Here is an 11,786-nt window from a genome sequence, read left to right as displayed (position 1 = left end):
CGGGGACTGCCTGTACCTATATAAAAATACCTCATGTAGTACAATCATTAACACAAATCACCCATTCTTATAAGCTTTCCCAAACATTATAGAAAAATCTCTTTTGCAAGCCATATTTCACTGTTTTACAAATCCCTAATTCAAATTCACGTAAATAACTATTAATGAAAGCCACATCAACACTATATTCATAATCAGCTAGCACAAAAAGTTAAAAGATGGCAAGTTTAACAATATTCTTTGTTTGATTCATATGTATGTGGAAAAAGCAAATGTGACTAGGAGGGGGCTCACAAAATCTCACCGCTATTGATAACACAGTTCATTATCTTTTTAAAGGAAAGCTTTATTACCTGCAAATTTAGATAATCTGTTTCCAGGTATACAGTCAAGCACTGCCCCTTCCAGCTTTACTTGCACTGGCAGAAAAGGAATTATTTGACAAAAATTGCACTGAGATTTCCTTTGTTTCATTGTACAGGTCCCAAAACTGATGTTCAAAGAGGTGGCTGAGACTAATTCCTTTGTTTCTATCTGCTTTAATTTATAATAAGGTTAAAAATATTTTCTTGATATTGCTTATTCATGGTTATTGTTATAGTTGCTATAGAAGTAGAATACAATTGTGAATAGGAGCAGAGATGGCTCATGTGATCTCAAATGGACAGTGGTTTTTTCTCAGATTCTAAAGACAAAAGGGATCATTATGATCATCTAGTCCAGGGTAGGAATGTTAAATAGCAGTTAGGAAGCTAATCTAGCAGTTTTTGGAATTTCCATCAACTACTCGATTCGTCGATAAGGGGGCTGGCTCACTGCCATTCTGCTTTTTACTGGTGGCTCTTACTACATTTAAAAAGCAGAGCAGCAGTAGTCTAGGAGCAGGGGCAAGCCAGAACAGCTAAGTCCTTGCTCCCACCCAGTCTCCCGGACACTGAACCTCTGTTTTTAAAATGTATTAAGAGTGCCTCTGCTTTTTAAATGTAGCAGAGCCGCAGAGGCCTGGGACCAGGCACATGCCAAGACATTTAAAAAGCAAAGTCACAGCATCTGGGACCTGGCTTGAGCCAGGACTAAGCAGTCCTAGCTTGTGCTTGGTCTCAAACTACTGCAGCCATGATTGGCCTGAGGGTGGGGAAGCACATGAAGTCATTGTCCCTCCTCCCCACACCTAGACAGAACTGCCATCTGTTCTGAACAGCTGGTGGTTCCCTCTAGGCACCCGCACCGCTGGCAATGGAAGGAGACTTTGCGCACTCCCCACCCCTGGGTCAATCAGGAACATGGGAAGTCTCTCACTCCCTGTCCCCACCCTGCAAGGGGCGCGTGGTGCTTAGAGTGGATCGGTCCACTCTAAGTACCGTGCACCCCTTGCAAGGAGGAGGCAGGGAGCGAGAGACATCACACATTCCCCCCATCCCCAGGTCTTAATTGGCCTGGGGACAGGGGAGTGGCAGGGCACCTGCTTGGTGGGCCAGATCCGCCCGCAGAGGCCCCTTTGCCCACCCGTTCTAGAACAGAAAATAACTTGCATTCTTGTGTGTGATTCCTAGAAAAAAAATCTCTTGCTATAGATAATTAAAATCCAGAGGACCCATAGGACATTCTACCAGATTTTCATATCTTTACATGCTGGTTTTAGCTCAGAGTTTAACTATTAAGAACAACTTGTTTAGCCTTTCACAAATTAAATTCCTTAGAAAGACAAATATATACAACATTCCTGACAATATATTTTGGATACATATTTAATTCTTCATTAGGATAAACAGAACTAAAGGAGGAATGCTGAAAGGTTATTTATCATCCTTTAAATGAGAACTACAGTTTGTAATTGGAGTGTCTGAGAAAGAATGTATTAGTTTTCAGAACATTTACCTACAGGCATCATCTCATCTTCATAACTATAACAATGCTAATGATCTTGTAGGATTCATACTATTGAAGTATATAAAGTGAACAACACCATGCACATAAACAATTCAATGAAATTTAAAGATTAGATTACCCTAACACCACACCCGGGCAGTAGGTACACACATCTACTTTGTGTAAATGTACCCATTTCATAGATGAGGAAATGGAAGCAAAGATTAAAAAACTGGCCTAAAGTCACACAAGAAATGTGACAGTTGGGAACAGAACCCTAATTAAGTCTATTAACGCCTATTAAGCTGTGCTTTAACCACTAAATCATGCTTTTCTACATCAGCACAAAATTGAAACAAAAGAGAGAGACAGAAAATACATCAATATACCTGTTATATCACCTAATGGACCTACCTGCCAGTGCAGAATTGTTCCCTACAGCATATTTTCCAATCTGCTATTCTAAAACATATGAATGGGAAAAGTCTTGCACTGGCAAGGAATTATCTAGATGATCTGACCAGTAATAACCATCTTTATAATAATGTTCAGCAAGGTCAAAATTAATTTTTTTATTGAATAACTTTTAAATACTTTAAAAAAAAAACAGCATATAAAAATCTGAACGTCCCTGCGCGCAAATGTAAACTATACTGTACAAATTATCTTTTATAACCAGACTGTCAAAATAGATAGTCTTAACACTGTATTTTTAATATTGTATTTATTACAATATTAAATTACACTGCAGATTTCAAATGAGCAAAGTAATATTTGGGATAAGAAAAACAAACTGGTAGTTACTCTGTATGCTTCTATTCCTTTTTAGCTAACAAATGTATGTTACACAATTAATTACTATTGCAAATTTATCATTATTGTAGCTCCCTTGGATCTTAAAGTAAAGATACTCATATACTGCTAACACTATGTTAAAAAGTAAAGGTATTATTCTTGGTATCCTAGCTAAAATCACAACTGACAATTGCATTCCTCCTAAATAAAGTTCCTTTGTAGTTTTTACTGTGATTGTTCAATCTTTGTCCTGAATTGTTGTGTTGTATTGCTGGAGGTTGTTTAATGGTGCTAAATTCCACATTAGAGGACTGTTATAAAAATGTATGATTGTGTCTGTGCACACAAATCTAGTTGATGGGATGAGGTCTGATCTTTAGATGAAAGGCTCTAAATAAAATGCAAGTAATTATTTTAGTGCTGAGCAATAAGACCTTACACCTGACCTGTGTGAAAGGGAAAAAATAATTTATTCCTTATTGTCCTGTCCTCTTATCTCAACTAATGTTCACAAAAAGCACCAACTGAAGCCAAACTGATATAAAGAGACTAAATCCATCCATCCATCCAAGTATTAAAAGCAGCAATGCAACCTTTCCCACTACATAGTGAACCTCTCTAAACTGAGACTCTCTGGTCTGGCAACTTTTGTGGTCTGAAAGGTGAGTCCCAGAGGAGGGCAGGCAACCGGGAGCCCTGTGGGCCAGCAGGTCAGTAAGCTGCCAGCAGAGATGCCAGAAGCCTAGCATGGGGCTGCCTGACAGGGCTGGAAGCTCAGTGTGCGGGGTTGCCTGGTGGGAGGGGGGGGGGGGGAGAAACAGAGCCGGTTGGGAGGCTAGCAGTCAGACCAGGGCTGGGGCGGGGCTGATGGCAGGAGGGACCAGAAATTACCTTGCCTGATCCAGGAAAATCCCTGAACTCAGGTCAGGTTCTGAAGGAGTTGGACCAGGAGGTACAATCTGTACCTCAATATACCTTAACTCTAATCTGAAAGGAGGCTTGCCAGGTTAGTTGTGTCTCCAGGCCCCTTTAAAAGCCTGACCTTGATGCAGAACTGTCAGCAAACATACCAATTAGTGCCAAAGTGAAATTGATTCTGACACACACAAACAGTATCAGTTCACTAAGAATTGGACTTAGAATCAGCACTTAATTTCACTGATGCCATAACATGGCAACAATTTTTAATAATTGTTTACACAGACTAAACATGAATTAGTGACCCAAAAGTTCTGCACTCTATTACCAATTTTCTAAAAGAACCATTTGCTCCCCAAATCCAATATATTACTTTTCTTTTTTTTTTCCCTATCTGGGCAGCATAGCTTTTATACAATATACCATCAATAAGTGTCAAAGCTATTTTAAAGAAAAATATTGAGAGGAACATAAATAACAACCTTTTTGCATGGCATAAAATATTTCAAATTCCAGTCACCAAAAATAAATCAAACATATTTTAACACAATGAAGGGCTCTGTTCACTATTATTCTACTAAAAATTGAAGACTTCATCCTGCACCCCTTAAACTCTACAAGTAGTTCCATAGTGTTTTAAAGGAAAAACTCATGTGAATAAGGGTGGCAAAACAATCTTTAATAAGAAAAGGAATTGGTAGAGATTTATTTGCAGACTAGTCATCACTCTCTGTTCCACTATATTCTGAAGATTCTTCCATTTCTTCTGTTATCAATGATACAGCATGATGTACTTTTTTCACACCTACAGTAATGAAGGGGAAATGTAATAAATTATAAAATAAAAATAGATTAAATATATTTTGATTAAGTAATATGAAAAAATATGCTGAGGATTTGTCCTTTAAAAAGGCAAAGCACATACTGGGGGGGGGGGGGGGAGAAAGAGATAATAATCGTGTCCAGAACCATTAATCAGCCCCACCCAGTCAGTCAGCTCCATGCATGGAACACTGAGCCTCTGACGGGACGGGGCTGATTAAGCACCTGTGAAGCTGTGCTGCTGCACATCTTAGAGGGAACTCTGTCCAGAACTGGTGTTTTGTTAAGCATTCTGCATTCAGGATTAGAAGAAAGAGTCCTTTTATTGTTAACAGACTAAACATGCATTAGTGACCCAGAAGTTCTGTACTCTATTACCAATTTCTAAAAGAACCATTTGCTCCCCAAATCCAATATATTACCTGGATTTACCTGGTTTTGAAAGAAGGTGTGTAAATAATGGTTTGGTTCAGCTGCTTAAAAGGAGAGGTTATGTTATACATCAGAACTGAAATTAATATCACTTAAGAGTTGTACTTCAGGAGACAGAACACAGAATGGAATTATTTCACTGTGATACAAGTTTAAAAGAATGTTTTCCTAGCCAGCTCTATGAACTTTGAGAATTAAGGTGAAACAGGGGTCTACTTCCTTATGAATTTACAAAGTATTAACAATAGGTGATCTTATTGAACTACTGAATATAGCCTATTATTCAGTCCATGGTTATATTAGAAATTCTCCAGTTCAAACTAGAACGGCTATACTGACTCCCTTAGATATGAATTAATTCTAGCAATTAATACAAGACAATCACCAGTTTAAAACTGGCGTTCTTAGCACATGCACTCAAAAGGCCATCAATGAGGCTTCAGCCTCAACTGAGGGAGCTCACAAGATGGGTGATGGGGGGGACCATCATGAGCTCTTAACAGATTCGGATACAGGAGATGATCCAGTTGCAAAGCCACTAAACAGACACTTCATTCTATCGTCAGTGGCTACAATCAGCTGCAACAGCTGCATCGATCTGAGTAAAGACTTGTCACACTCCATGTAGAATGCCTCCTGATGTTCAGGGCATGGAGATGCCACTCTTCTGCTGACCTCTGAGACGTGGAGCAGAAGACTGGTAAAAATGTTCTGATTAACGTGAAAAGCAGAGAGAACCTTTGGTTAGAAGGGCAGGTACAGCTGCAGCTGAACTGTGTCCTTGTAGAAGACCATGTATGGGGGGGGGGTTCCAAGATCAGGGCTCTGATCTCCAAGACCCATCCTGCTGAATGCATTGCTCCCAGGAACACCACCTTCCAGAATAGGTGGGACAGGAGGAGCAGGAAGCAAGAGAATTGAAAGGTGGTCTGGTGAGACACAAGATAAGTAGGCTGAGGTCCCATTATGGGATGGGGTCCCTAAGCCTGGGGATTGAGCTTGTCAAGGCCCTGCAGGATTCTCACTATCATGTCATGCAAAAAGATCATCTGCCCTTGGATTGGCTCTTGAAAACTGGAGATGACAAGGTATACTTTTGATGGAGAAGCGCTCCAACCCTTGATTCCTAAGCTGCAGAAGGTAGCTGAGGATGGCCTGGAGTGGGGCATGACCTGGTGAGATGAGATACATTCCAAAACCCAAAGGAAGAACCTCTTCCACTTTGCCTGATATGGCAAGTACATAAATGGCTTCCTGCTGCCAAGGAGGACCTGCTGGACTTCATCCTAGGAGGTGTACTCTTCCTCGTTTAATCACGTAGCATGCATACCGAAAGATGGAGGGATGCGAGATTGAGCTGCAAAAGTCAACCTGGATCCCGCAACAGTCCACGTGATTCAGAAGGGCCATGGCAGCTGCTCATGAATGCCATTCTCTCTGATCATGAATGTTCTCTGATCATGGCCGTGCTCATGAATGCACCTGTCAGGGTTGTTCCGCATTCTGGTACTCCAAGTGCAGAAAGTGGGGGCCCACAAAAGACCTTTAATACCTTGCATCTATCTGGTCTGCTTACAAAAACCAAAACACACTCCCCAGAATCACAGACGCACTGTATCTGGAAAATAGGCTGCCACCATCAAGCCATTTAAACCCTGAAAAAACGGGAAGGAATAAAACAGGAGGGAACACTTGAATTCCTTCCCCAGGGGTGCCACAAGAGAGCTTGAAAAAAGAAACAAAAGGCACAGAAAACAAACTCTCTCTGATAGTTGTCCTCTTAAGCTAGGTAGACACACACACACACACACACACACAGACCTCGTTACCTTCCAGGACACAAGAAACAAATTGTCTTAAAAAAGGTGATTTTATTAACAAAACAAAAAGATAAACTTAATAAAACATGATTTGTTGCCAGGTGTTACAGAGCAAGTAAAACAACAAATTGAAACACAGAGAACATAGTATCTCTGGGTAAAGCTTAAATAGTGAATGGGGTGGTGGTGGTGGTGGAGGAGGGGGGAGTACATGGATTCTACCAAAATAAAGAAAAATACCCTGATTGTGACTAAATGCACATTTATCCTTATTTACTCATGACCCCTTCATGGTCCAGTCTACTTCCGTGTCCCAAATTTCACGGAGGCATTGTAGTCCTGATGACTGCATCTGTTCCCTCCAGCCCTTAGCTTAGAACTCACACAAGGAGAGCAGGCAAGGTATCTATATATAAATCAAATTTCTGCACTGTATCCCACTGGTTTTTCTGGCCCCCTGCCAATACCCTTTCTAGCTACCTGAGTTTAACCTTTTAGTCACTGGGTGATGGCCATCACTTCTATCTATCACAGCACTGAACCAGTGTTGGCGGGGCCACACCAGAGTGATCAGGATCACTCAAACCTTCTCTAGTTTGATCCAATACAAGACCCAACTGATAAGAGGGATTGGCAGACATACATGCAGCATTTCTTCAGACCACAGTAGGAGAAATGCATCTGAGGTGGAGCCCTTTTCCAGCACTCTTCCCTCCAACCCCAAGAGCAAAACCACTGGCATTTTATGCTTTGCTCAATAGCGAATGGATCCACGAAGGGAAGATCCCACCTTCGGAAGACTGTGCCAGCCATGTCTGGGTGAAGCAACCACTTGTGGTGAGAAGTCAAGTCCTCACTGAGGAATTCCATCAGAGTGCTGTCCACTCCTGGGAGACGGAAGGCCTCTAGTTAGATGTCATGACCCAAGGATCAGCAGGTCACTAGGAGGACCACTATATTCTGTCTCAGACCTTGAGCTATCCTTGACCAGCCAGTTATTGAGGTAAGGATAAATATGTATGCCCTGACACTTGGAGCATGGCTGCCACCTAACACTAGCTAATATATATTTGTTAACCATACTCCAAGTTATTGGAGATGACCTCCCAGGTGGAGTCAAAATAACCTACAGGATGGATGGTAGCCTCTTCAATCTGGGCCACTTCAGAGCCAAGCAATCGTTGATGTTTTTGCTGCTGCCTATTACAGGCTAGGACTGACTCTCAATGAACGAAAGACAACGGTTCTATTTCAGCCAACACCCACCATACCGTTATCTGAACCAGCCATCACAGTGGATGACCAAGTAAAAAAAACTTTCCCTATCCCCAAACTTATTTGTCTAGCAGCACTCATGATGAAATCTGCCACCAACTCTTCAGTGCCAATGTGGATTATGATGACCGTGACATCAAGACACAACCCAAGATTGATGTCTACAATGCTGTAGTCATTCCAATGTTGCAATATGGTGCTGAAGCCTCCCAGATTCAAGGTGGGGATAATCGAAACCAGGGTGACCATAAGAAACTTGTTTCTGGAGATATACACTAAGGTCTGAGGTGGGTGGGGAGATAAGAGGAACTGGAGGATATATCCCTGGGACTCAGGGTCAGAAGTGATAGAAGCCCATACCAGGTGGAAATGGGAAAGGTGGCTGCCAGAAGTGGAGCAGAGGAGATTGAATCCACGCAGATGTCTGGTATGTTGCTCCAGAGCCTACCCTCAACATTTTTTATTTGTCCCTTGCTTGTGGCGAGGTGAGCCCGACTGGGCAGGAGTCAAGGACTAACTCAGAATGAGTTTGTATCTCTTGCTCTTTCTGGCAGTGGGCTGTTGTCAGAAGTTGGCCACCCTGACTAGTGGTGTGTGAAGGCTGAAGTGCTTTCGAGTTGGGGCAGGAATATACAACACCAAGATCTTAAGCGTAGTGCAGGAGTCCTTAAGCCCATATAACGTAGACTCTGTCTGTTCAGCAAATAAAGCACAGACATCTAATGAGAGGCCCTGGAAAGACTGCTGTTGCTCCTCTGAGGACAGACCAGAGAGAGCACCAGGACAGCAGATGCTATTGTACAAGTAGCTGAATCTGTCACATCACAAGCAGCCTGCAAAACTGCTCTGGCCACCCCATTTTCTCTTCCAGGGGAGCTTTGAGCTCCTTCTTGGAATCCTCTAGGAATGCCTCCTCGAATTTAGTCATGGTCTGCCACATGTTGAAATTTTAGTTGCCAAAGAATGCTTGGTAGTTAACAAGCCTCAGTTATAAACTGGCTAAGGAATAAATCTTTTGACTAAACAAGTCCAGTCTCTTGGAGTTTTTGTCCTTAGGTGCTGCCCCTAGTTACCCCTGCCTCTCCTTTTGGGTGACCGCCTCCACCACCAAGAAGCTTGGAATGGGATAAGAATAGAGTTAGTTGTGGTCACTGACTGGACAAAAGTATTCCCTCTCTCTATCCTTTTGGAGATGGGCAAGAGGGAGGTGGGGTTCTTCTACAAGGCTGTGGTGAACTTTTGGACACTTTCATGCAAGGATAGGGCCACCCAAACCAGTGTTGGGGAGCTCAACATGTCAAAGATCACGTGTGCAGGCTCTCTGCATGTATTGGCTCCCGCCTGCCCCCCTGAACTGCTGCCCCTGATACACTGCAACATTTTAAAGCCTGCAACATTTTAAAGCCAACATCAGAATACTCTTGTTACATATCTGAATTACTCTTATTAACAGAAACCAACTAGTAGTAGTTCAAGACCTGATCTAAAGAGTCAAGCTGTGATCCAACAGCAGAATGGTCTAGAACTGAAAGACCAGGGAGTCAAATGTATTCTTTCTGGATCTGACATCACATATAAATTAAGAACTGGCAATTAGATCTTACTTAATTTTGTAGATAATGGACTAGTTAGAACAGAATCTCTCTCACTTGTATGTATCCAGCAAGGTTAACAGGTATAAAAAACTAGTTGACAGATATGTGATCTTGAAAATGCAAAACTGCCAGATACAAAGGTATATGGAATAATCATAGACTTGGATATCCTTAGGTATTATGCATATGTTTGTGATGGGAGAATGTATTCTGATTCTGCTGGGGAAGATTGAACAGATTCCTCAAAGCGCTAAAATCAGTGGGGAATAATTACTACAAATCCTTGGATAGGGCACCGTCTCCACAGAAGTATCACCTTCCTGGGACAAACTGTGTATACTAGTTTCAGACTAAGTTCAAGAGGCCAAGCAGACAAATAATTTCTTTTTGGTATAAAGGCAGAACTAAACTGACTCAATCTCTCATTTTATCCTTGAACGTATATGAAACTGTAAGCAAGAGGACAAAACTCTATGGGAAAGGTCTAAAGAAAAGACAGTTTCCTGTTCTGCAAATGGTGTTCTTTGAGGCATGTTACTCTTTCACTCCACATTAGGTGTGTGTATATTTAATCCATGCACCAGTGCTGGAAGATTTTCCCCGTGGAAGTACCCATAGGTGAGTGGTTTGGGCAACTCCTAGTGTGCCACTTTCCCTGCCCTCAGTTCCTTCTTGCCAGAAACTACAACAGTGGAAAAGGAGAGTGGGACAAGACTTTGTACCTATGGGCAAGTCATGTGAGACCACCGCTGGAACCTGACCATAATGTCATGAGAGAACACCGTCTGTCCTTGAATTGACTGGTGGAATGCGGGGGTAGCCACCAGGTGTACTCTGATGGATGAATGGACCAGACCCATTACACTTCAGCACTGAAAGTGAAATTAACCCTTTCCTCTTCAAATAAATTAAAATAGAAGACTGACATTTTGACTACAAAAAGAGAGACTCTCTTGGTAGCAAATGAATAAGTTTGTTCTGCACAATTACTCAGTTTCAATACAGAAGCTGGATTTAATTCCTCATTTTCTCGAGTATAATCAATACATTTTCAATTTGAATGCTTTCAGGTATTTGTCAAGTAACTGAGTAAATCAAAGTCCTGTGGAAAAAAAAAAACTTCTAACTTATTTATCACTACTTAATGGTGGATAGTGAGAGAGTTTAATTCTTTAGGCCTTTGAAATGGCGATCTATGCAACAGAATCCTACTAGTTCAGATTGCTTGAGGAATATGAGCAGGAACAAATTGGTACTAAAGGGTCCTTAAAAAGTTACTCTAAAAACATTAGCTAAACACAGTTAACTATACACAGCCCATAACAAAATACCCCAAGTCCTCCCCCGCCACCAAATCTTCTAACAAAACATTTTCTATAAACACTGACATTTCTAGGAGTCAGAACTACCTATTCTCAGGTACACAGCAGTATGTAAACAAATCAATTTAACATAGTCTGCAAACAAATGTATGTTAACATTGATATTTGTAAATGTCTTACCAACAGGAAAGGGGCTTTTATCTTCTAAATCCTCCCAGTGTTCAAAATCAAGAGACACATTAGGATTCTGTTAACAGAAATGAAATTTAACTATATAGCTCAATACATAATATTAATACTTTATGCATACATATTTTAATCCATATTTATTCACCTTATGCTTTAGTAGATGGCACCAAAATTCCTTCTTGTCTTTTGCAAGGATAATCATAGGTTCTTCATTCTTAATCACACACACAGACTTTTCTTTATGTATGTTTGCATGCAGTTTCATCTCAGCCACATAAAATTTGCCTCCTGAAAATGCACTGTATTTGTTTAAACAAAACTTAGTTAGTTCTTTTTTGTAAATGAAATGGAAGCTGGTAAGTCATTTTATCTCTTGATGTATATTTTGAACTTACCTGAAAACAATCTCGTCTCTGAAAAATTCACATTTATGGTCATGTATATTTCTTATTTTTATCTTTATGGTAACAGTATCTTCCTTTTGAAACCATTTTATTTCTGGATAGAAACTAAAATTTTAAAAAGACTAGTTAAATTGAGCTTATTTCAAGTATCTTCACACATTCAAAAGTTCTAGGCATACTAACAATAACTGAACTTATGACCAATAAGAATATCATTCAGCACAAGAATATCATTTAGCTGAAAAAGGTAAACACTCCACCCAGCAATTATAACTATTAAATATACTCTGTCACTTTATTCAAAACTCCATTTCAAACCCTCTCCCCCAAGAAAAAAAAAGTTAC

At 40.8% G+C, this 11,786-nt stretch overlaps 1 protein-coding gene across 4 annotated transcripts in view; it reads right to left on the bottom strand.

Annotated features, from left to right (window-relative positions):
• Positions 1 to 828: 828 nt before the first annotated feature.
• TDRD12 (tudor domain containing 12) overlaps positions 829 to 11,786 on the bottom strand; it is a 230,676-nt gene continuing 219,718 nt past the window's right edge. For all 4 annotated transcript variants that reach the window (XM_089781493.1, XM_075940128.2, XM_075940130.2 and 1 more), the window contains 4 exons: positions 11,433 to 11,546; positions 11,183 to 11,336; positions 11,029 to 11,095; positions 829 to 4,387 (listed from right to left, as the gene is read on the bottom strand). In XM_089781493.1, coding sequence (XP_089637619.1) covers positions 4,299 to 4,387; positions 11,029 to 11,095; positions 11,183 to 11,336; positions 11,433 to 11,546 — 424 coding nt within the window. In that variant the 3' untranslated portion in view covers positions 829 to 4,298. The remainder of the gene's footprint in view (positions 4,388 to 11,028; positions 11,096 to 11,182; positions 11,337 to 11,432; positions 11,547 to 11,786) is intronic.

This window comes from Pelodiscus sinensis, chromosome 12 (genome assembly GCF_052426305.1).
Source record: "Pelodiscus sinensis isolate ZL-2025 chromosome 12, ASM5242630v1, whole genome shotgun sequence".
Classification (NCBI taxonomy): domain Eukaryota; kingdom Metazoa; phylum Chordata; order Testudines; family Trionychidae; genus Pelodiscus; species Pelodiscus sinensis.
Note: the sequence above shows the minus strand (reverse complement) of the source record. Positions and strands in the feature narration are given on the sequence as shown.